General features: G+C 37.6%; 1 protein-coding gene across 8 annotated transcripts in view; it reads right to left on the bottom strand.

The window, feature by feature from the left end:
- Positions 1–27167, bottom strand: part of myt1la (myelin transcription factor 1-like, a) — a 130706-nt gene that overhangs the window by 61062 nt on the left and 42477 nt on the right. For 6 of the 8 annotated variants that reach the window (XM_005160722.5, XM_005160723.5, XM_009294757.4 and 3 more), the window contains 3 exons: positions 24853–24898; positions 24540–24570; positions 15245–15307 (listed from right to left, as the gene is read on the bottom strand). In XM_005160722.5, coding sequence (XP_005160779.1) covers positions 15245–15307; positions 24540–24570; positions 24853–24898 — 140 coding nt within the window. Of the gene's footprint in view, positions 1–15244; positions 15308–24539; positions 24571–24852; positions 24899–27167 lie in introns of those variants that run through there. The other 2 variants (XM_068215481.1, XM_073932719.1) reach the window with 1 other exon arrangement.

Here is a 27167-nt window from a genome sequence, read left to right as displayed (position 1 = left end):
GCATAACATGCATTAAACCAATCAGAGTCTCATCTCTCATTCCCTTTAAGAGTCAGTTGCATGGCACTATGGTGCATTTGCTATTTACATGGTGGATTTTGTAAGTAGAAAAACTGAACACTTCACTAGCAAGAAAACTTTTAACAGACCATCTACTGCGCAAAGATAAAGAACAAGTCGCCTCCATTCAGCATCTTTCTCTTTACTTTACTTTTATGCTTTACTTTCGTGATTAAGCAAATTGTGTTGTACGTTTAGCAGAGGCTAGCTAGTGAAGTCTTAAGGTGCTTTAGCGACAGACGATAGAGGCCATGAGCTTTAGCCTCCTTGTTAGAGCAACCGACTTTTGCAGGTTGCAGGTTCGATTCCAGCTCTGAGCGGGCTGGGTGTAGTAGGACCAGCGGGGTTACATTGGTGTCGTGACCTGGATGGGAGTAAAGTTTAGGGGGGTGAGTGTAGCAGAGGCCAGTTAGTGATGTGCAGATAAACCTCACTTCTCTGACATCTAAAAGTAATCTAGCAACAGATGCTAGAGACCATGGTTAGAGTAATCGACTCCCATGAGGAAAGTTGCTGGTTTGATACCATCTCGCAGCGGGTTTGGTGGTGTAGGAACAATGGGGTTACATACACACTCCACTGAAGATATCCATTAGCCTACATATTTAATTTTGTTTGTTAAGTGCAAAGATTTGTTTCAAAACTATTTCTATATTCAGTTCTAATTTCCAGCAAACAAATAAATGAACAATAATAAATACGTGCGGTCAAACATATCCAAACACACGTCTTATACTTATGCCCCATATGGTGATGCATACTTCTTTAAAACCCGACAGATGGACAAATCTAAACTTGTTTTTATTAAAACAAAATATGCACATAATAAATAGTACTGATAATAATTTTAAGAATAAACAAAAAAAAAATCCCCCGACATGAAAGCAGTGGCTTTTATATTCATGTAGTGCACAGGTGTCAAACTCAGTTCCAAAAGGGCCGCAGCTCTGCACAGTTTAGTTCCAACCCTAATTAAACAAACCTGATCAAACTAATTGAGTCCTTCAGGCTTGTTTGAAACCTACAAGTAAGTGTGTTGGAGCAGGGTTGGAACTAAACTGTACAGGGCAGCGGCCCTCCAGAAATTGAGTTTGACACGCCTGATGTAGAGAATAATAATTTTTGGATTTGAATTCTTTATTTTTTTCATATGTAAAGATATTTGTGTATTTCTGTGCGTTCTGTGTTTATTAAACAATGTGTACACAGTTCGGACCTGCATAGGCACATAACTTTAGACCTGCTCTCAGTTGGTCAGTAGCACAGTCTATTTCAGTTTTTCAAAATAGCAACGCACCAACAATGCACATTAACACACCTCCTTTATAGACCGGCACACCCATGAGTCCACAAAGTGGCGCAAATGTATTTGCTGTTTAAACAACATTGTGTAAAACGTGAAAATTATGGATGCGCTGGTCTGAAAATAGCAAAAAATCACGCCAAACACGTCTTGTGCGCTAATGCGCTGTGTGAATGGTAGGGCCTTAAGAGTTTTTTTCCATCTCATTTCATTTAAAAAAAAAAAAAAGAAAAATTAATTGACTTCTCAAGTCAAGGTCTGAAAACTCAATATAGTATTTATCATCTGAAACACATGCTTATCCTTCATTTGAATGAACAAATAGTGCTAGCTTTTCATAGTCTCTTCCGCAAGCCTCCATGCTTAGCCATGTATTGGCCTTTCACATATTCTCTTACAAAACACAGCATCTACATCGACTCTGTTTTTTTTCTCCGGTAGGGGAAAATACAATGGTGGATAAAAGAGGCTGGCGTTAAAATCTTTGCACTGTAGCTACCACAAAGACAAGAGGCCAGACTTGTGTAGAGCAGGAAAAGCAGGCAGGGTGTTATATTGACGTAAAAAAAAAAATGAGAGAGAGAGAGTGAGCGAACATACGGCTATAGCATTCTCTGGCCGCTGCCACCAGCCCTTGGCTCCGTTCCCATTCTTTTAGTGAGTGCTACCTGTCAAGCCCTGAATTATACAGCCCTGGGCTTCAGTCTATGTGAGTCATCCATCAGAATGGGAGGAAAAGAGGGAGGAGGAGAAAGAAGACTGGAAAGAGGGATGGAAAGCGAGCTGCAGAAGGAGTACGGGAAAAGGTAGAGGAACAAAGAACCAGGATGTGGGGAAGATAAAATGGAGGAGGAGCGTGGAGAGGAATAGAAAATAGGAAAGTGGAACGAGAGAGAAAGAGAGAGTCACAGATGGAGAGGAGGAGGAAGAGAGATAGAGAGAGAGAGAGAAAGAAAGAGAGAGAGGGGGTACTAAACATGATTTGCACAAAGCAATTACTAAACCCTGTTAAAATCATAGCAGTCACACCTGTACTGACACATCCTCTTATTACGAGTCTCCGCATTTGCTAAAAGAGCTACATTAAAATGGAGAATGTGCAGATAACGTGTTTTCTGAAGGGTATGTATCACGGAGGGTGTAAAGGTGGGTATTTTTAGTTGACGAGAAAATGGCACATTAAAAGATACCTCAAACATTTTATTTCCAGCTTTTCAATGTGATTGCAACACTACTGGCTCATTGCAGGGACAGAGAATTGGTTATAACAGGGAAGGACTTTGTAAATTAGGTAAAGCTGTTGACCACTGTCACCTACACTAACCGGCCACTTTATTAAGTTCACCTGTCCAACTGCTTGTTAATGAAAACTTTTAATCAGCCAATCACATGGCAGCAACTCAATGCATTAAATGCATTAGAGCTTCACCTATGGTGAAAAATCTACTTTTCAAGTATAGTGTATAGACGGTCAGCCCTTTGCATTTCTTGCAAACACAGAAGCTCCCTGTGATCTAAGGTGCAGCTGGAAAAGTGCAAGCAAGTTACCTCATGTGCGCGTCTCTTCATTGGAAATAAAATAACAAACTTGCCTGTAGGTCGCACACCAGAAGCGCCTCTCTACGTGGCATGGCGCCGTGCATTTTGGAGTTCTGGGCGTGGGTTTCTGTCGGGGTGCACACAGCGGCGCTTCAGGTTGGCGGCTGGGTGCCGCGGCTGGCTGGTAGAGGCCTGTGTTTGGAGTTCTGGAATGCATGGAACTGCGTGGTGCAACGATTCGGGACACTTCATGTTTCAGAGTAAAAGTTCAGCCAGTCAAATTTAATTCAGTGTGCGTGGTTATTAGTCTCGGTGTGCAAGCTCGGCACTTGAAACTAGCACACAGTTGGCTGTAAAACTATACAGAGACACAAATGATTTTGTACTCTCTGCTTGGTCTGTGTCTGAGTTTTACATGTATCCTAGCTTAGCTTCTCTTTGTCTGCCTGTCGCAAACACAGAGCGTGGGAGCTCTTGGCTCCGCCCCCTTGTTACGTTGGGTGGGAAGTCGAAACTAATTTTCATGTGAAGCAACACGCCCCTAAAACAGTGAGCTGTGTACACGACCCCAGCATAACACTTTTGAACACATTGTAATAAAAATATCTGAACTGTGTTGAACTGAACCTAAACTTGCACACTCAGAAGAACCATAATATTAATATTAAATCATAAAAAAAGGTGTAAACTACGTGCCCTTTAAGGAATGTAGACATGATCAAGAGGATCTGCTGCAATTTAAACTGAGCATCAGAATGGGGAAGAAAGGTGATTTAAGTGACTTTATATGTGGCATGGTTGCTGTTGCCAGATGGGCTGGTCTGAGTATTTCAGAAACTGCTGATCTACTGGGATTTTTACGCACAACCAGGGCCGGCGCGTCCATAGAGGCGACCTAGGCGGCCGCATAGTGTGGCAGTAAAGAAAGGCCAGCGTCCGCGACACCTCCCTTACCACCCGCGTCCTCAGTTATGTCCGCAACACCTCCCTCACCACCCGCGTCCTCAGATATATTCGCGCATAGGCGACAGAATAGACAGGGCGTCGTCAGCGACACCTTCATCAGCACCCGCATGTCCCCAGTTATATCCGCACATAGGGGTGGCAGAATTGAGGTCCGCGACACCCGCACGTCCTCAGTTATATTCGCGCATAGGGCGGCAGAATGAAGAGCGCAGTGTCCGCGACACCTCCCTCCCTCCCTCAGCACCCGCACGTCCTCAGTTATATTCGCGCATAGTGCGCCGGAAAAGAGGCCCGTGACACTTCACTTCATTTTCGTAACCGGTCACTTTCGTTTTCACATTGGGGTTGAGGGCGGCGTGATCGTCCTCTGCCTAGAGCGGCAGTTCAGCTTGCTCTGGCCCTGCGCACAACCATCTCTAGGATTTACAGAATGATCCGAAAAAGAGAAAATATCTAGTGAGTGGCGGTTCGGTGGGCGCAAATGCCTTGTTGATGCTATAGGTCAGAGGACAATGACCAGACTGGTTCTAGCTGATAAAAAGGCAACAGTAACTCAAATAACCAATTATTACAACCGAGGTATGCAGAAGAGCATCTCTGAACACATCGAACCTTGATGTGGATGGGCAACAGCAACAGAAGACCACAAAGAGTCCAACTTCTGTCACCTAAGAACAGGAAACTGAGGCTACAATTAGCACAGGCGCACCAAAATTTGACAATAAAAGATTGGAGATTGGAGTAGCTAAGAAAAATGTAGCCAAAATGCTGCAAAACCAGTTTTCAGCTAACGCCCCTTCATCAGTGTGGAGAGGCTTAAAAGGTTTTACTAATTACAAGACACCGTCCCCCAACATAGACAGCAATAAACATCTTGCAAACGAGCTGAATATGTTCTACTGTAGATTTGACACCTTTGACCAGACACCTCACGCCTGCCTAGACCCCATCTTCCATCAACCATCAACACCACATCAACACAGCCCGGACCATCTTCCAACACAGCCATCAACACCACATCAACACAGCCCGGACCATCTCCCTACACAGCCATCTACACCTCCAGCCATCTTCCTCTCCCTCCCTGCACTTCAGATCAGTGAGGATATTGTGTATCAGATCTTCAATAAACAGAAGAGAAGGAAAGCACCAGGCCCAGATGGTGTTTCACCAGCGTGTCTGAGAACCTGCGCTGACCAGCTGGCTCCCATTTTCTCACAGATCTTCAACAGATCACTGGAACAGCCCAAAGTTGAATCAAGCTTTAAGCGCTCCACTATCATCCCATTCCCGAAGAAGCTAAAGATCACAGGACTCAATAGCTATGTTTCAATCCACCTATTTTATGCGCATTTTGGATATGCGCTTAAAAAAATGGTTGATGGAAACGGCAAGATGTGCATAAATTTTGAAAATGCGCATAAAAAACTTATGCACATAACGGGGTAGGATAAAATTTTTATTTTCGATAAAAAAAGATGCGCACAAACTACGATGGAAACACTTTTATTGCACAAACTTCAGCATGCGCAATTAAAAAAGTCATGTGATTCTGTTATAAGAGATCATGTGATTATAAAAATGTGGGTGAATGGATAAACCACACTGTAAACCATCTGAAATGTTGTTTTGCTCATTCTAAAACACGTTACCGTTTTAGTATTAGTGTTATTATGTTATTAATGACCTCCAGAATCAAGAGCGTCTGTGCTCTGCGTCTGACACCTTCAAACGCCACCGCGCGTTCACTGCGTGTCAGGATTGCCTTCTGAGGTGCAAGTCATTTATTAGATGAATAAAACATTGATGCAGCTTCTCCTACTGCAGCAAATTCAATTTTTACTGTTGAAATTTGGCGCCAGTTAATCAGGAAGTGACGATTTTGTTAGCTTTGAGTCGCTGGATGGAAACGTAGCTTTATTCGCACGTCTTTTATGTGATAATCCAGTTTTGCGCATAAAGTTCATTCGCATTTTTGGATGGAAACAGCTAATGACTACAGACCTGTTGCCTTAAAATCTGTGGCCGTGAAGTCATTCAAAAGCCTGTTGCTAGCATATCTGAAGGACATCACTGGACCCCCTACAGTTTGCCTATAGGTCTGTGGATGATGCAGTCAACATAAGACTGCATTATACCTACAACATCTGGACAAACCAGTAAACTACGCAATGATTCTGTTTGTGGACTTCAGTTCTGCCTTTAACACCATTGTCCCATCACTGCTCGAGTACAAACTGACCCAGTTCTCTGTTCCTAGCTTTGTCTGTCAATGGATCACCAGCTTTCTGACAGATAGACAACAGCTAGTCAGAATGGGCAAAATCACATGCAGCAGCCTGATAGTGCCCCCCAGGGATGTGTTCTCTCCCCACTGCTCTTCTCCCTGTACACCAACAACTGCCCTGCAAAAGATCTCTCCATCAAATTCATTAAGTTTGCAGACGACACTACCATTATTAGCCTCATCCTGAAAGGGTGACGAGTCTGCATACAGACTGGAGGTGGAACAACTGGCTTTATGGTGCAGATACAACAACCTGGAGCTAAACATGCTCAAAACAGTGGAGATGATAGCGGACTTTAGGAGAAACCCCCCTTCACTCCCTCTACTCACCATCATGAACAGCACCATGGCCACAGTAGTCATTCAGGTTCCTGGCCAACACCATCTATCAGGATCTGAAGTGGGACATTCACATAGACTCTATTGTGAAGAAAGCCCAGCAGAAACTGTACTTCCTTCGTCAGCTGAGGAAGTTAAACCTGCCACAGGAGCTGCTCGTACAATTCTGCTCAGCTGTCATCCAATCCATCCTCTGCACTTTAATCATCGTCTGGTTCGGCTCAGCTGCCAAAACTGACCTCCATAGACTACAGCGAATAGTCCAGACTGCTGAACGAATCACTGGTACTACCCTTCCAACACTTCAAGAACTGTACTCTTCCAGAGTGAGTCAAAAGGCTTGCAAAATCACTCTGGATGCCTCGCACCCAGCACACTTCCTGTTCGAACTGTTGCCGCCTGGTCAGTGGTTTAGAGCATGAAGCACAAAAACAGCCAGACACAGGAAAAGTTTCTTTCCTCAGGCCATCTACCTTATGAACAGTTAAATACTCCCCTACTGTGCAATAAACGTGCAATACTTTTTCATACGCACTTGTACACAGCACCTTATATCAATATACAATGCAATATTTCTCCATTCGCATTTGTACACAGCACCTTATAACCTGTATATTTATAGCAAATCTGTACATACAATTCAAAATCCAGATTTCTTGACTGACTGCATCTGTTTAATGTTTATCGTCTTTTTTTTCATATTTATTTTGTGTTGTCACTTGTCACTTTATGTACACTGGAAGCTTCTGTAGCCAAAACAAATTCCTTTTGTGTGTGAAGCACACTTGGCAATAAAACTGATTCTGAAAAATTTTGCCTGGTCTGATGAGTCTCATTCAGATGATAGGGTCAGAATTTGCCACCAACAACACGAAAGCATGGATCCATTCTGCCTTTTATCAATGGTTCAGGCTGGTGGTGCGGTGTGATGGTGTGGGCGATATTTTCTTGGCACACTTTGGGCCCAGAAGTACAAATTGAGTCACAGCCTGAGTATTGTTGCTGACCATGTCCATCCCTTTATGACCACAGTGTACCCATCTTCTGATGGCTACTTCCAGCAGGATATCGTGCCATGTCATAAAGTGCAAACCATCTCAGACTGGTTTCTTGAACATGACAATATGTTCACTATATTCAAATAGCCTAGATCTAAATCCAATAGTGCACCTTTGAGATGTGGTGAAATCTGTATCATAGATGTGTGGTCGACAAAAATTTCCAGCAACTGCGTCAAATGCTATCAATATGGACCAAAATCTCAAGAAATATTCCTGTACCTTGTTGAATCTATGCCACAAAGGATTAAGGCAGTTCTGAAGGCAAAAGTGGTCCAAACTGATACTAGTAAGGTGTACCTAATAAAGTGGCCGGTGAGTGTATATATAAATATATATATATATATATATATATATATATATATATATATATATATATATATATATATATATATATATATATATATATATATATACACACACACACACACACACACACACACACACACACACACACACACACACACACACACACACACACACACACACACACACACACACACACACACACACACACACACACACAAGTTCATATAAGTTCAAGTCTTGTAATAACCCTTGGTAACACTCCAAGGCTTTTCCAATGAGTACTTAGATAGGCCATATAAAGGGCTAATGAAATCTAAATTGAGAGTGACAGACATACATACTACATACTGTACATAATACATACTACATACAAGCACATACTTTTTCTGCACTCAATTTTGCTCAGCTTCAAAAATTATCTGAAAATACATATACTGTAAAAATATTAAGCTGGAGTTCAACAATCTCAATTTGAGATATTTATCTTTAATTAAACTATTAAACAGCCTGTGACTTTAGCAAACTTTGTGTCGAATTGTGATAAAATCGAGCATTAAACTTTATTCTGTTGCTAAATAATGCATTTATGAAACCTGTTTTACAATTAGTCTTTGAAATTATTTGATTTACTGTAAGGAATTTCATTATTTGTCTTTTTAGGAGACATTTTACCAGTTTTCATAAGGCAAAAATAGTGTGTCAGTTTATATGATAAATAGCCAATAATAAATTAGCATTAGATGAGGTCAAATAACCCACATTTTTTAAATTTGCACTCACCACAGACAGTGCAACAATTTTGATGGAATTTAAAAATGCATTTCTGAAATTACATCAATCTTTAATCATCCAACAATCTTTAATCTAAAAAAATATAATTATAATGTCCTCCAAAATAACAGTTCAACTGTTATTCAACATGAAAAACAAAAACTGAAAATATCCGAATCTTAATAGACAAAAGACAGGACAAGATTGATTAAATATGGTAAAACGAAAAGAAAAAAAAGTTATTTGAAACAGGACAAAGAAAAAAATTATATATACACTACAAACAGTCTTTTCACCTATCCAAGTTTTAGGAAGTGTTTTGATATCAGAAGTGGCTTATGAGGGGCCTGCAGATTACGCTTATTTTACCAAAATAAAATGTGACCATGCCTTGACTTTTAATAATTAAATTACGACAGTGAGGTCTGACTTTGCTTAGACAAAAGTATTGTCACTTTACAGAAATAATGTACAAGATAGAATATAAAGTCATGGTTCAGTGGGAAAAAAAAATGTGGATGACTCCTATGAGCTTGGATGACTGCATCCATACATCTCTGCAATGACTCAAATAACTTATTAATAAAGTCATCTGGAGTGGCAAAGAAAGCGTTGCTGCAGGACTACAAGTTTATCAAGATTCTTCGGATTCATCTTCAATGCCTCCTCTATCTTACCCCAGACATGCTCAATAATGTTGTCCGGTGACTGGGCTGGTCAATCCTGGAGCACCTTTGCTTTCAAGAACTTTGATGTGTAGGCTGAAGTATGAAAAGGAGCGCTATCCTGCTGAAGAATTTGGCCTTTCCTGTGGTTTGTAATGTAATGGGCAGCACAAATGTCTTGATACCTCAGGCTGTTGATGTTGACCACGAATTCTCCATTAGCAAACTTGACTGATTTCTGTGAGAATCTTGGATCCATGCGGGTTCCAATAGGTCTTCTGCTGTATTGGTATTTTTTCAACAGATGATTCATCTGACAAATCCACTTTTCCAAATGATCAACTAGAAGTCAAGTTATTATTTGTTGCTCTTACAACTGGGATCGACAAACAGAATTTTGTCAGGTAGTGTAGCTGATTAAATTAACACTACTGTACACAAAAAAACAAGCAAAATTGCACTTAGGTATACAACAGGGAATCACCAGCCTCTTAAAGAGACTTTTGCATATTATGTATGCACCCTTATGGTACTATTATGAAAATTTTAGCTTTAAAAACACTACAAAGTATTCCCTTTAAAATACTGCTGAAGTGACAATCTGCCATATACCTAAAGGAACATTTCTGCACATAATGTGTGTGTGTGTGTACGTTATGAAATTGAAAACTCTGATGTACCCTTCAGTTTCCTATAATGTTTTGCCCTGAGAGGTCATTACAATACATAAACCTACAATGTATACATTACAAGAGTTTGCACCACCGCCGGCACGACTATACATTAAGGTTGCGACCCTCCGCTGTGATATAACCCAATGTATGCCGCGGGAGACAAACGCTGTTGTTGTTTTGTCATTATTACTTTTTAATGGAGTGGTAAAGGGCGGCAGACGCTGCACAGGTATAACACAGTGTCCTCATTACAACTCTGCCGTTCCCACAATGTTCCCTCAAATGCCCCCCAAATGTTAGCGAGCTCTGACAGCGCAGTCGGAAGCGCCGCGCTCTCCCCACCCTCTCATTTGGGGGTAATTCATCACTCTCTCGCCCTCTCCCTGCCTTTTCAGTGAGAGGTCTGCTAGAGGTACCATTTGTCTGCTGCACAAATGCAATTCTGGTTGGTGGTTCACAGGGCTTGGCTGATGAGGTGACACGGCAGACGCATCCATCAATCTTTTCTCTTCTGCCTCCTTTATTTTGTATCTTTCATCTGAGGTACAGTAAATAGCATCAAGAGCAGATACTGTTAAACTCGACTTTGACAACAGTTGTCAAATCAGATGCTATTAGCTTCACAGATTTGTGGAATAAATTGGTGTCAGCATAACAGATACCTAAATATTTAAAACTCTGAACTTATATCTGTTGAAGTAACATTAATTATCTCGAGTTGTCTGAAACTGTGCCGTTTGTATTGCTTCCGCAGTCTGTCCTTAAAATACTTTTTTTTTTTTGTCAAAGTGGGAACAAACAGCACAATCTCGCTAAGATGCTTGACAAGCTGATTATAATATTAAAAGATGTCGCACCTATCATCTGATGGCCTCCGCATACTCCCAATGTGTGCTAATGAGAGTGGGATATTCTGAGTAGCAACAGTTTAGCAAGCGTTTTCATGTTTTCCAAGGCAAAAATGAAAACTTTGTAATGTGATGCACCCGCATGTCTCTCCAAACCATTAAAAGACATTCATTTATCTTTGAAATAAGGATATTTTAAGATATCATTAAGCGCTATAGAAATAAAGATGAATTGAATTGAATATTGTAGTGAAATTTGAGAGATCTGAGGTCTGTTCCACCAAAGATTTGATACTTTAAGTTTAAAAAATATTGCATATGAAACCATATAAATAGGGTATATGCACAGCTAGTGTTTCTTTCTACACTGATAAACTTAATGTGACTTTTTTTCAATTTTATACGATTCCATTTAAAGCATCAATGGTGTAATGAAATTAAAATATATTCAGTTAAATAGACTTTACTGTTTATTTAGTTGTTCAAGCGTAAAATGAGATGAAAAGCCATTTACATGCACGCACCCGTCAGGATTAGTAGGCGAGTGCAGAAACTCCATTGAAAATAGAGAGGTAAAATTAATGTTCACATTTTAAAGACATGTCCCAGGAAAGTTTAAACTCCTTCTTGTACATTTTAAGACCCACTTTCTATTGTCTATCAATCAGGCAGTGGAGATTTTTGATTTTTAAAGGAAACCTTAATTTAATACCTTAAATGCCCCAAGATTGTAACGGTGCAGTTCACTGAAAGCGATAACCCAGGTTACTGAAAAATTAAAAGTCCTTCTGCATATTTCTGCATATACCGTGCTGTGGGGGTCAATCAATGTCTATTGAAGAGACATGAATGTTTTACAGCAGGGGTGACCAACCCTGTTGCTGAAGATCTACCTTCCTGCACATTTCAGCTCCAAAACTGGTAGATCTCCAGCAACAGGGTTGAGAACCTCTGTTTTACAGTATATGTTGAACAACATTTAATACATAATTAAATATGGCAAATAAATGCTCAACTATTCTGTTAAACCACAAAGTGTTGATCCTTGATTATGAATAAAAATCAGTATTAAATCTGAAGGATGGGGATTAAACCAAGGTGGCAAGCTAAAATAGGTTAAAATGAATCCTGACATATTTTTAAAAAGTTTCTGCAATTTTTTTTTTCGAGATAACCATTTTTATTAACTCTTTGGACTAATCTTTAATATTTAATAATTAACAGCTTTTTCTAATTAATTGAAGTTATGAAGCTTTTAGCTATTTAATATTTTACAGTACACATACTGTATTTATACAATTTCAAATTACACAATTCTTCAACTCTTAAAAAATACATTTTTGTCAGGATTTTGCCACTTTGGTCTTGTTAATTCTTGTTTTGGAGTCCAGACACTAGTCCTGTCTTATCTAGTATGTTGTGCTCGGCTGGAGTATTCTTAGATTTGATTTTCTGTCATTGTATTCATCTTTGTACTGTATAAGTGGCATCTTGACCGGACGTGCTTGGGATGCGCACTTTCTTCCTGGTGTTTGTGTTTGTTCTGTCTGCAGCGTGCTGTTTCATTCTCAATGTCTCAGTCTGGTTGGTTTTGGTTTCGGTTGGCGCTGGGATGGAACATGTACGTTGCATGTGTGAGTGCACAGTAAGTGTTTTTATTTATCATGTGTTGGCGTTGTCAAAGCATGTGACTCTGTGTGACCGCATGATTTAAGGTTATGTTTCATGTGAACACGCGGCCAGTTAATGAGTTCTGTCATTGGCTGCGTGTTCTAGTCCCATTTTACGTGAGCTCATGGCTTGTGTTGCCTCTTTTTTATACTATAATATTCTATATTCCTTCTTGTGCTGATGTCAAAGAGCTACAGTGCCTAACAAATCTAGTTGTATGAAAATTACAATGACAATAAAGTTCTAATGTCTAATGTTTATTCCCCACTTCATTTAAGCAGGCTAGGGTAACCCCACTGCTAAAGAAACCCAACCTGGACCATACGCTACTTGGAAACTACACACCAGTATCCCTGCTTCCATTCATGGCCAATATTCTGGAGAAAGTAGTGTTCAATCAAGTCCTGGACTTTCTTACTCAAAACAATCTCATGGACAACAAGCAATGGGGCTTTAAGAAAGGCCACTCAACTGAGACTGCCTGCTCTCGGTCGTGGAGGATCTCAGACTGGCTAAAGCAGACTCTAAATCATCAGTCCTCATTTTGCTGGACTTGTCAGCTGCTTTTGACACTGTCAACCACCAGATCCTGCTATCTACGCTCTAGTCACTGGACTTTGCGGGCACTGTTATACAATGGTTCAGATCTTACCTCTCTGACAGGTCATTCAGGGTGTCTTGGAGGGGAGAGGTGTCCAACCTACAGCATCTAAACACTGGGGTACCTCAAGGCTCTGTTCTTGGGCCACTTCTCTTCTCCATCTACACATCATCTCTAGGACCAGTCATCCAGAGACATGGATTCTCCTACCACTGCTATGCTGATGATACCCAGCTAGTTTCTGCCAACTCGACTCTACACCATTACTTTTCAATCCAGATGGATGGGGCAACCATTACTGCATCCAAAATGGTGAAAAGCCTTGGAGTAAAGATTGATGACCAACTAAACTTCTCTGACCACATTTCTAGAACTGCTCGATCGTGCAGATTCGCACTCTATAACATCAGAAAGATCCGACCCTTCTTATCTGAACATGCAGCTCAACTCCTTGTTCAAGCTCTTGTTCTCTCCAAACTGGATTACTGCAACTCTCTACTAGCTGGGCTTCCAGCTAACTCTATCAAGCCTCTTCAACTGCTCCAGAATGCAGCAGCACGAGTGGTCTTCAATGAACATAAACGAGCACATGTCACTCCGCTGCTAGTCCGTTTGCACTGGCTGCCAGTTGCTGCTCGCATTAAATTCAAAGCTCTGATGTTTGCCTACAAAGTGACTTCTGGCCTTGCTCCTTCTTATCTGCTCTCACTTCTGCAGATCTATGTGCCCTCCAGAAACTTGCGTTCTGTGAATGAACGTCGCCTCGTGGTTCCATCCCAAAGAGGGAAGAAATCACTTTCGCGAATGCTCACGCACAATCTGCCCAGTTGGCGGAATGAACTCCCTAACTGCATCAGAACAGCAGAGTCACTCGCTACTTTCAAGAAACGACTAAAAACTCAACTATTTAGTCTCCACTTCACTTCCTAATCTGCAATTGCCTCTCTGAATATCACACTAACTGTACCCGAAAAAAAAAAAAATACTAATACTACTAATACTTCCCTTCTTAGACTTTACAGACCTGAAACTTGCCTATAGCACTTATTCATTGTTGCTCTTAGTTGTGTAAATTGCTTCCTTGTCCTCATTTGTAAGTCGCTTTGGATAAAAGCGTCTGCTAAATAACTAAATGTAAATGTAAATGTACTGTCAGCATGTCTTTATGTCATGTGTTCTCATGTCTATTGCCTAGTACCACCCTCCTTGTTAACCCATTATTAGTTTATTCAGTTCACCTGTTTGTTTGTTAATTCTTTCCCTTTATAGTCTCCTCTTGTTTGCTGTTCTGTGCCAGTTCGTCACACATTGTTTATCGCCTGGTCCTGTCTAGTCCTGTTTAGCCCTGCTCTTTCCTGCAAGCCCAGTCAAGGTTTGTTTGTTTATTTATTGTGTTAATCTTTTCTCCTCGGGGTGCTTTTTGTTGCCTTTTAGATTTATTTTATAATTAATAAACTCATTTTTAGTCCGCATTTGAGTCCTCACTCCTTTCCCACCTACCAACTGTGACACATTTGACTTTTTTCTTATTTTCTTTTTATAATATATTTATTAACACTTTGATATATCAATTTTAATGTAAATAAATATATTAAAACTAACTTTTGTCATAACTCCCTAAAGTTACACCAATCTTTTATTTCGCCACACTGCTGTGAAAATCCTTTTGCTAAAATGACCATAGTTTCAAACAAACATTCACAGATTTGATCACTTTAGTAATTGGACTGGTCTGTCTGCATTATCCACATTACAGAAATCACAGGGCTCTACTAGATGGAGAAAAGTTTTAGGCTACAAAAAGAAAATGCTAAAGCTGAGAACTAATGTACTGTAAAGTAAGCCAGTCCATTACAACACTCTTCAATTCTTTACCGCCACAGTCCAGAAAACATATCACAGTATGTTAAAACACTTTACTTTAGTAAACGCCAGCAGTTTCACATCTTATAGCTGCACTTTCACAATTTCTGATGTATAAAAAGTGAAGGAAAGAAAGAAAGAAAGCCTAATTCAAATTCAGCGACTTAATCCTGCAACTGATCTTGAGCTTTTCTGTAAGTGCCTAAGAGCTTTCATTCAGAGACTTTTTACCTTTTTTTTTTTTTAGTTGGATGTCCACACATTGATATGAAGGAGAGGTGAGATCTTACCTCCTGTGTCTGGCGTATTTGCCGCTGACATGTCCACTACCATCACAGCCAGGTGTGGGACAGCTGGAGACAAGAGAAATAATTAATACACTTCTGACGTCACACACACACACACACACACACGCTTGATCTTGCTGACTGTGTTCGAAGCGTGGCACATCAGCCTTCATTACAGATTTAGAGAGCTCCCAGTGTCCTCCAGGCCCGATGAGTCACCAGGCTCTGTATTTCATATTTCATATATTGCATTTGGCTGCTCCATTTAGGTCTACGGCCAGTTAAAAGTCATGGGGGAAAACATCCAAGTTTAGAACTCCTGCCCCTGTTTGAGCTCAGGGTCAGACCAGAAAAATCAGCAGCTTAGTAAGTTACTGATTGCCTAAAGTGCTTATTAAGCACTTGTTTCAACACTTATTTCAACCAGTACACTTATGAGAATGAAGCCTATTTAAGCCAGAAGTGAAGCTGGTGTTTGTATTGAAAGGTCAAATTAGATATAACATTAAATACACTGAAAATATATTAAAATGTATTTTTTTCTCCATAATGAACAGGATTTCAAAAATTAAATAAAAAAACAAATCAATACTTTTATTCAGCAAGAAGGTATTTAATTGTTCTTACATAATTGTTACGTTATGTAATGTTACAAAAGTATTCGATTTCATATAAATGTTGTTGTGTTGAACTAAATTTTATCAAAGAATCCTCAAAAATGTGATTTTTTAAAATCAAAAAATTACTAAAATACATTATTTAATTAAAATAATCTAAATAAATTTGATAAAATATCAAATATTGCAACATCTAGTTCATTTAAAAACTGCTGTCAACTAAAAATTCAGATTTTTACATTTTAAAATATATTTAATTACAAAACATGTTATGCATTTCACAATTTCTTTACCACATTACTGTATTTCTTATGAAGTAAAAGCAGTTTTGAATGGTAGTCTAATCAATTAAAATTTGTTAAACTATCATTGCAACTGCACTTGTGATTATTTTTCTTTTTTTTTTTTACTGGAAATAGCAGATCAAAACGGAATAATTTTACAGCTCATATTAAAAAACACAATAAGTAAACAACTATTGACTGCATCTTCATTTTTCACAAAATGTGAGTACATAGTAATTAAAACTTTTTTTTTGATGTTTATGCTTTTAGAAATGGATCTTTCCCATCCTTAATTGGCCTTATTATTTTGCCTTTTAGGCTTAGTTTGTGCACAAATTATGTGCTTTCTGGAAACATAATAGTGCAATTATTTACTATAACTGAAGTTTTTTTTATATATATTATTCATTCATATCAGGGTGTTTAGGAATTACTGGGGAACTTTAATGACCTGTGATGGCACATCTATTGCATTCAAAACAATCCAACAGCCTATTTAGACCTTGGTACATATCACAGAAAAACAATATTACAATAATTAATGATGAATAGTTAGTCCAGCATATGACTACCTTTTGATAACTGAACAGCAGTAAGCAGCATGTTCGTCCATATTCATTTCATATTCATGGTTTAAGCACTAGAGCAGGGGGGCCCACGCTTTTTCTTATGAAGGGACAAAAAACAAACTTTATTGAGGCAATTGGGCGTCATGGGTAATTTCCTTTAATTTACTTAATGTTTAAAAATAACTATAAAACATAGTTTTATATGAACTAATACAGCATAATATTTTTAGGCTTTTATAAAATAAACATATTACAGTCTAAACAAAAATAATTTCATTTATAACATTATAGTTACCCTAGTTTTTGCCTTGATTTGCTCGCCGATGCCTTCTGCATAGTTCTTTATTTGTCGAGTTAAAGTATTTCTGTTTTACAAAATTCATTTACATTATTTAATTGAAACATTTAATTTCAGTTTGCTTTTTTTAGCAATAAAAACAAACAAACAAACAAAACGATTATGTAAAATTAGAAATGAAGATGTCTGCATTAAAGTCTGCAAATGAAGGCATTCACCCCAACCCTTTTCATTATTCCTAGATGGTATGGTGGGTCAAATCCAAGGATACAATGGGCCTACTTTGGCCTGCAGGCCCTACTTTGGGCATCTCTGCACTAGAGCATTACCAGTGTGGTAACCAGTGTGAGTCATAACTATCTCTATTGGTGAACATAATCTCTATACCATTACTTTAGTGCCTAGAAGGGATACAGCAGCAGCCAGAAGTTACAAGAATTATACATATTTATTAAATTACCCAATACCTAAATTCTATTTTATAAATGTTTACCCCTTCCTCAACCACAAATATATCCCTTACAGTAATGAAAAAAACAGTAATTATTGTAGAACAGCATTTGTTTTGTAATAATATCAACAATTATTGAAAACTTCTGGTTGCAGCGGGATCCCTTCTTGCAATTCGAGACCTAAAAAGGAATTGAGAATAAAATTAGAGTCAAATTTTATCTAATCTCACAATTCAGTGGTTTGTCCTTGCAATCGTCAGTTTATGTCTCATAATTCTTAATTTGCTTTTAAAAGTGAGTGATACAAACTCACATTCGCTAGTTAAATCATATTTATACATATGCCAATGTATTAATTTATATCTCACTTTTTTGAGAAAGAAAGTCATAACTGTGAGATAAGAATGGAAAAAAAATTATATTCATAAAAAATTAAGTAATATTATACCATTTACATTAAAAGATGCACTGCGAGTAACTTTTTAAGATGCTTAATTGGCTTTAAAAATATATTGCGGATAGAAAATGAACTTAGTCAGGTTAAATCACGCACTGAATGAGAGGACGTGCTGCGAGGGAGGAGACAGTCGGCTCACATTCATCATCATCATCAGGTTTGTTTTTTCACAGCAGATGAGTCAGTGTACTGGTCTAGTAACTGAATAACTCAGGATATTGGTTTATTTAGAGTCTGTGAGGGTATCCGATATGTTAGTACTGAAGATGCAAACCATCAAGTTTGTACAATTTAATAAACTGGTTTGACTTGGACTATACCTCCAGCTTAACTACTAAATTATTGACATTAGTTCACATTCTCCAGGTAAAACAATTCATTCAACAAAAGTAAAAAAAATGGTTATTGCATTTATTGTTGTGGAGGTGCAGCCACTGCCTACTGTGGAAGCGAATACTGTTTTGTAATATAATAATATTTTTTCATTGTGGGAACAATTTACACATTTGTTAAGGCCATATGAAGAAATGTATTCAATGTATAAAGCTCAAAGATTTATTTTGATTTGAAGATGTTTTTTTCTTCATCTTACGGTTCATGTTGTTATTAAACATTTTAAAGGTTTAAAATCTTTTTTTAAACACAATTAGTTACTTTTAGGGGAGTAACTCAATATTGTAATGTACTACTTTCAAAAGTAACTTTCCCCCACTCTGATAATAATAATAGCTAGATAATAATTATATAGTCATATTAACATATTTTGTACTTTAAGTGGCTTCGGTGTGCTGTACATGTATGCTACTGTGAATTTATATATTGCATTTTTGTGAAAAAAGGCAGAACTGTAAAAAACAAGAAATAAATGTATTTATAGTGATGATAATATTATTAAAGAACATAAAGCTATATAAATAAATGTTCTTTGAGTAACTTCAGTGTACAATATCCACCACAGTGTCAAGCCTTTTGCAAAATGTTGTGCATGCATAAGTTTAACGATAAGTTTTACTTCATGCTTCTAGTTTTGAAATGTACCTTCATTGGCTTGGAAATTGGAGTCAATGATACGTAAAACCAGGATCTATTTTAATCTGTAAATCTAGCCAAAGTGCAGCAATCTGAGCGGGAACATGTCTAGCCCAGCGCAAGAAGCATCTCCGCTTGATGATGTTGGCTGGGGATCTGTGTCTGATCAAGCTGGTGACCCATCAGTGAGTGTAACCGGTGTTAAAGACGCCCGCAGCTACAGGCCTGGACCTGCTGATGAAGCAGATTGCCCCGATGATTGGGAAGGAGGGAGAGAATAGAGGGAATTTCACTTCTCTACTTGCTCTGACATCGTAATAAAGATGACATGGTAGAGAGGAGCCGCTGGAGAAACCGGTCAAACCACACTCCAGGAGTCACACACACACACACCCTTGTGTCCTTGCCGCTGTCATTGTAATTGGACACGTAGCCACGAAATATAAAAAGGGCCTTTTTTAACAACGGCGTGGGTGTTAAACCATTCTTAATGAGGAAAATGCTGCCATTTAGGAGGCTTGTGAATTGCGCTTAAGGGAAAGATGTGCAGGGGGATAAAGTGACGGGCAGATATAAGTAAAACGACTCACCGCCCTGGAGGAAAAATAGGCCATTCACTCTCATCATGATGCATGATTTCATTAGGAGCGCAGGGATATTTACTAATACTAATTGGGAGAATCATATGTTCTCACTGAAGGCAATTACACTGAAAGGTCTATTTATAGGTTCTGCCTGTAGTACTTGCCATATTGGATAAATCACATTGGAAAAAAATCAATTAGCAAAATTATGCTTGTAGCCACCTTGAACGCACATGTGTATTGCGTCATGTGCCTGTTTTAGAATCTAAAAACCACAATGTGAGATCCTTTGTACTAGATAAGTGAGTTAGATCTAAAAAAAACACCTATTTATAACCGCATTAACCTTTCTTTCATTAAACATTTCTGATCAAATGAAAATGTTTCCATTCAAATATTTAAAGTCAGTACCAGGGCTTGTCAACAACACCTAACCTATCAATTGCGGGTAGATTTCAGCTGTGACGGGTTTGACAGTCACTCCCACTAGCCACTTTTGCTGTTTGAAGATTTTTAAATTGTAGCTTTCTTAAAAAGCAAAGTTCAACAATAAGAATTGCCCAATGAGGGCTCAGCGTGAGATGTTCAGAGATGACAACAATAACTTTGTAAGCAAAAAAAAGCAATTGAATACCAAATGAGAAGATGATCACGTGCACGCTGAGACACAGGCAATTCTGAAGCACTGACGAGGGCTTCAGTGTCAAGGCTGATTTTAGGTGATGTGATGCGCGCGAGTGTTTAAAAGTTTAAAAGTGTTTAAAAGTTTCCAAACGAAATGGTTACTTTCGTGAAGCATCTGTTCCTGGAAACGTAACTGGTGTGATTGGTTCTCTTTTAAATAGACTGGGCAAAATTAACGCTTGAGCACCCACAGTTCTGCAGCTTTCAAGAGCTCCAGATTTGTCTTTTTGTAAGCAGCAGGTCACTTACACTTTCACCTTTACGTGATCACTCTTTAATTATCACTGTATGTTTTTCACTTTTTTTGCTTACAGGTATTTTGGGCTAAGAATTATATATGTTTTAACTTTTTTTTTCTTTTTGGTGTGGCCACAGAAAAATTAGGTAAATCCTTAGTGTTGAGCTCTGAAAAGTCATGTGAAATAACAACTAATTGCAATGCGACACAATGAATTCACAGATCATTTGCTCATGCTCATTGAGCAAGGTCATACACAACACACAAAAAAAGTGAAATGAATGAGCAGGCATGTGAAAATAACACAAAATCTAAATTAAGTAATTTTAGTATGCCAAAGTCAAATTTTATGCATATAAAATAGCTTTTCCCAACAACAAAATTGTTTATGTCAAGCCCTGGGGTGCGTTTTCCAAAACCATTGTTAGCCGACTAAGGTCGCAAGTTCTGTCATCACAAGCATAGTTAGTTGATTTGCCGTTTTCCAAATCCATCGGTCCAACAAACATTTGCAAACTGCGTCACAAACTTGAGCACTCGCAACTACAGCTCTGCAGCTGTCGTTAGAAACATAGTTTCGGGCGGTGTTCTATTACCAGTTATCCCCCCTATGCCCTATTCATTTAGAACACTCTAACATTCAAAGTTATACTATTTCAAAGTTATACTATTTCTATTCAAAGTTAAACTATTTTTACAGTACAGTTTTAGCGATCTTTATGTTTACAATTGTGTTCCCTTCGCAGTGCACTATGAAAACATTGATGTAATTTAGAACAAAGCCTCAAGCGAAAGCTTTAGGTCACCTATTATTTAAAAGCGGAATTTCTGTTACGTCTCCAAAGCTTGTAAAAAACAAAAAGCATACGTTAATTCTTTTAATTTATAGTAAGTTATAGGTTATTTATTAAGTACCTGTACTGTATATGACATAGGCCTGCTGGTTATAACTTTCTGCTGGAGTTTACAAGTGTCAAATTGTAAAAGTAGACTTTTCTAAAAAATAAAAAATAAATAAACAATACCCTTTTTAATAATAATAATCAACATAATCATCATCATCATCATCATTATTATTATTATTAAACTATGTTTTTTTTATTTCTAATGCATAATAATAAAAATAATAATAATTAATATCATCATCATCTTCAAGATCATCATTGGTATTATTAATATTATTATTAAATTAGGATTTTTTTCATTTCCTAATATATAATAAATATTAAATTTCATTTTATAATAAATAGCCTCATTATTTATTTATTCATATGATTAATGTGTGATATTAGAATACGTATTAGCTTTTGTAAGTGATTTGTTTTAGAATAGGATATGTCATATTCTCAATATTGTAAAGGAAACATAGGCTCTATATGTGGCATTTACATATAATTCGGTTAATATGGAAAGTGAGTGCATGTTTTTACCAAAACCAAAATTGGATTTTATTTTTAATGCGTGTTTGTGTAAAACAATGTAATTTGCACAAAGAAATGATGGGGTTCTTCTCTAAAGAAGTAGTTTCTCCGCCCCGTTTAGAGTGTCATTATGGGCGTTTTACGTTATAACATGGTTCAAGCGATAATCTACGACAGAGAAACTATGCGTTTTGGGAAACACTTGTCACAACATCGTTCTTTTCCCAAATGATGCATCGTACTATGGTAGTTCAGACGTGAGTTACATCGTGGTTTGGAAAAGCCACCCCTGGTCAGTACAATTTTCTGACAAAATTAATACTTTGCATCAATTGAATCACATGTGTAAGTTAGAAAATTTTTCAAGTAATAATAATAATATTAAATATCATATGGGGAAAAACAGACTATGGTTTCCACAGAAGAAGAAATCCATGGCTTAAATACATAAGAATAAAAGTAAATTACAGTAAATTATAAAGTGAGCATCCTAAGAAACCTTGCGGGAAAATGGGAACAAAAGCAACAACAACAAAAAAAGAAACACAATGGTGAACACATGGAAACAGAAACAACTTTTAACACCGACATTAATAAGTGCATCAATTTCTGGAGAATCAAGGCAATTCAACTATGAATGAAAATCCAACAATTTTGTCATAGGAATAAACTACATTTTAAAATTTAATTAGAAAACAGTTATTTATGTTTGTTTTGCCATGTTTAGATCCAGTTCTTACACTTGCCTTGGTTTTAGATTATAAATTGTTATCATGGTTACTGATTATAATGCACACGTGCTTAATGTTTCTTCATTGTCTATGTTCATTTGGTCAGTAGTTGTCTTTTCTACAGATTGCAGCTTCTTATGTTCTCTGATGTGTTTTGTTTAGAGGCAATGGCTCTTTTTCAATTCCAAGAACGCAGAGAATGGACTTGCTTTCTTGTGAAGACCATTCTTGCCAGGTCACCTCAGATGATTGAACTCGGGAGAACGCGAGAACAGAGAATACGTCCTGTGAGAAATGAGATTCTGCGTTCTTCCTGATGGTCATGTGATCTTCACACATTTTTAACGAAAAATTATTCAACACATTTACACAATGGTTATTGCTTTTCTCTTTTTCAATATATATAACACGCACAAAACCTTACAAATATGCTTTGCACAATACAAATAAAACAGATTTTGATACGAATTTCAACACCCTTAATGTGTTTATGCCTTCATTAGATTTTATTATGTAAATGTTTACTTTCACCGTCTCGTTTAGGGAAACTCCTGTGATAAAGAATTTATATCTCTGAACTTAGTAATAAATCTATAAAAAATACTACATGTCCCACCTTCTTTATTTAGCTGCAATGACTTCTGGGACTTCTTGAGAAAGTTTTGCACTCATGTCTGCATCAAAGAGTCCTCGATAACAAAAACACATCTAGTAATTTTCACGTGTCCTCTGTTTTTGTGATCTTGAGTTTTGTAGCTGAACTTTGGCAATTGATGAAGACTTTACACGAGAGCACAGTTGGCGTTTCTGTGTGGAGTTTGCATGTTCTCCCTGCGTTCGTGTGGGTTTCCTCAGCAGTCCAAAGACATGTGGTACAGGTGAACTGGGTAAGCTAAATTGTCCGTAGTGTATGTGTATGGATGTTTCCCAGAGATAGGTTGCAGCTGGAAGGGCATCCGCTGCGTAAAGCATGTGCTGGATGAGTTGGCGGTTCATTCGGCTGTGGCAACCCCAGATTAATAAAGGGACTAAGCCGAAAAGAAAATGAATGAATGAATGAATGAATGAATAAATGAAGCCTACTGTAAATAAAAGTAACTGCAGCAAATAGACCCCTTATCTGCACCCACTTCTTTCAACCAATTGTGTTAACTATTTTTAGTCTTTTTTTTTATATCAGAAATGTTTAACAACCCAAACGTCTGAGCAGTAGTTTACATTATATCAAACAAAACAAAAAGCCATAACTTGCTTCACTTCAAAAAGTAACTTACCTGTAAGCATGATTACATTTTCGTTAGTTAAAGTTAGGTAATGTATTTACATATATAAATAAGAAATGAACAGTACTTGTACAGCATTTATTAATCATAGTTAATGTTAATTTCAACATTTACTAACACATTAAAATCAGTGCTTAATTTGTGAATTGCAAGTTCCCGGAACAGATCGGAGTAACAGATCCAGAATGTTACCCGAGGATGGAGAGGTGTCTCTCACGAAAGTGAAGAAGGTTGAAAAGTCACGGAAAAAAGTGTAAGTAAACATCGGTCGAAGAGGAGGGTGGTTGAGAAGGGGATTGGTAAAATGAGGTGCCGGATCTGGATCTGGCGTGTTCTGGCACAAATTAAGCTCTGATTACAACCCATAGTTTTGCTTGTTAATAAAACAAATAGTTAAGTAACTAAAAGGACTATAAAAAGATAATATTTTTTGATTAAGTAAAATAAAAAGATGCATAAATACTGCAATAAATGTAAAGACCATTGTTTGTTCATGCCAGTAAATTCACTTCAACATTTAACATAATGGAACATCATTGTAAAGTTTACCCTTTTCCTTTAAGCCAAATATCCCTCTACACTAAAAAATACATGACGGTTGCATTGTATTTTGAAGTAAAAATATGATTCTAATATTAAAGGCAGACTGACCTGAATAGCTCCTGTGCAGCCTCTACGGCAACTGCAAAACAATGAAATCAAAAACAATTAGTGAGGAAACATCTCAGCATGAGCTTCATCACACAATGGAATCATATCATTATGTGCAGTGTAATTTTCCAGGCTCATAGATTCCGCTTCACCTGCCCTATCAATAGTCCGTGTTCATCACTACTGACGTCAGTAATAATTGGTGAAAGGCAATAAAAAGCCTGGGTTATGGATTGAAGTGGGGAAATGGATTTAACAGTAGGTTGAGACTGCATACAGCCAATACCATGTGAGTGCGTTGTACCTCACGCACCTTTAGATCGTGTTCGATGACGCTTCTCTGCCGCATCCACCTCCATCTGGAGAAAAGAAGCAGCAATTAGCCTGACCTCAGTCTACTAGCTGAGCTACTGGAAAAGCAAGTGTAAAAGGGCAATGATGTCTGCAGCAAAGACGGTTATGAACTGCACTGAACTGCACGGGAGGCAGATCAGAGATGAGAAAAGAATATGTTTATTAGGAAAAATACAGTCTGTGAAGCGTGGATAATTACATTGGTCATGCTGTACATGCAGCTATAATGCCTCACTTTTTTTTCCTGTATGAAGATCTGTGTTCCTTCTTATTCAGTGCCATAGCTTTAACTAGTTTTGAGAGGGCTTTGATTCATTAAAGTCTGTTAGAAATTAAATGTACAATGTTTATTTTGCTAGCACACGTTATTATACTTTAGGTGAAAAATTAATACAATTAGTTAATCAAGAACACAAACAATTTAATCTACTGAAAAATTTTTTTTTAGAAAATCTTAAAAGTTCGACCATTTGCTTCTGCGTTTAGAGTGATGATGTCAGTTTGATGGCTTCAGACAAAATTTTATTAACCACGCCTCTCTTACGGTTAGTTTGCTATGAGGGAATGACGAGCCAAAAGAAAGTATAAGCATGTTAATACACTTAAATAAAAATCTCAACTTCTTTCACGCAGACTTGTATGGCTATAATGCTTGTGTTATGATTTGCTTGTTGGTTTTCTTAACTGTTAAAAAAGTAGAATATGATTATGAATTTGGATTTTTTTTACATATCGTCATATCATAATGTCATTAGAAAATATGATAAAAATGTACAATAAGGTTTCATTTATTAACATTAGCTATTGTACATTAGTTATCTTGAACCAACAATTATACATATTTATTACGCATTTTATAATTGTAGTTGTTACTGATTACAAAAATTGCTAACACAAAATTAAAAAGCACAGTGAAGCTGTCAACATTAGTTAATGTACAGTTAACTAACACAAACATTAACATTTGTATTAACTATCAATCATAAAAGTAAATAAATGCACTATAAATGTATTGCACGTTATTAGTTTATGTTAGTTAATACTAGTGGATGGCACAGTGGCGCAGTGGGTAGCACTGTCGCCTCAGAGCAAGAATGTCGCTGGCTGGGTCAGTTGACATTTCTGTGTGGAGTTTGCATGTTCTTTCTGTATTCATGTGGGTTTCTTACGGGTGCTCTGGTTTCCCCCACAAGTCCAAAGACTTGGTTCGCTATAAGTAAACTGGGTAGGCTAAATTGTCCGTAGTGTACGTGTGTATGTCCTGGTCCTCCAGGCTGGGGGTTGAGTGTTGGGCTAATGACACACCTCATAAAAATTTGGTGATAAGAAACACCAACATGGTGTGGCTAAATATCAACTTTGGTATAAACGGCCCTGGGATTAAGTAAGTAGTTAATACTAAATAAAAGAATCTTATTGTGAAGTGTTACCAAATATATAAACAATATTTAAAAAGAAATCTATTTTAAACAATTCTTGTTTAATATTTTAAGATTGCTACTACAAGATTGCTTTTCTTGCACCTTAGGGATAAAAGATAATCAAAAGCAAATAATAATAAGCTTTTATTTTCAGAAAATATTAGCTTGAGAATCTGAGAACATCCATTTGGTTAGAAAAATGTATTTTCATGAATTCATTCATTCATTTTCTTTTCAGGTTAGTACCTTTATTAATCTGGGGTCACCACAGCGGAATGAACCGCCAACTTATGCAGCTCATGTTTTACGCAGCGGATGCCCTTCCAGTTGCAACCCATCACTGAAAAAACCTCCATACACTCTCATACACACATACACTATGGACAATTCAGCTCACCCAATTCACCTATAGCGCATGTCTTTGGACTGTGGGGGAAACTCTAGCACTCGGAGGAAACCTACGTGATCAGGGGGAGAACATACAAACTCCACACAGAAATGCCAACTGACCCAGCCTGGGACTAGAACCAGCAACCTTCTTGCTGTGAGGTGACAGTGCTACAGATTGCGCCACCCTGTCACCTAAAATGTATTTTGTATACTATTAATAGATGTGATGATTTAATGAAAAGTGTTAAAAAATTATTTCCAATGTAGTGTACTTCCTAGTAAACAGGGAAAACAGGTTAAGACACACCACTAGTCTTCTAGTGATAGAATGTGTTCTGTAATGTTAGTATGATCTTTGATTTAGTTTACACATCTGTTTTACAAAAGTTTAGAGTCAATTGGATTAAAAATGTTGCAGAAATAATAACAATAATATTGTGACATATAATTACATTTTAAAAAA

The sequence above is a fragment of the Danio rerio genome, chromosome 20 (genome assembly GCF_049306965.1).
Source record: "Danio rerio strain Tuebingen ecotype United States chromosome 20, GRCz12tu, whole genome shotgun sequence".
Lineage (NCBI taxonomy): Eukaryota > Metazoa > Chordata > Actinopteri > Cypriniformes > Danionidae > Danio > Danio rerio.
The sequence above is the reverse complement of the archived record's forward strand: the minus strand, read 5'-3'. Positions and strand labels throughout refer to the sequence as shown.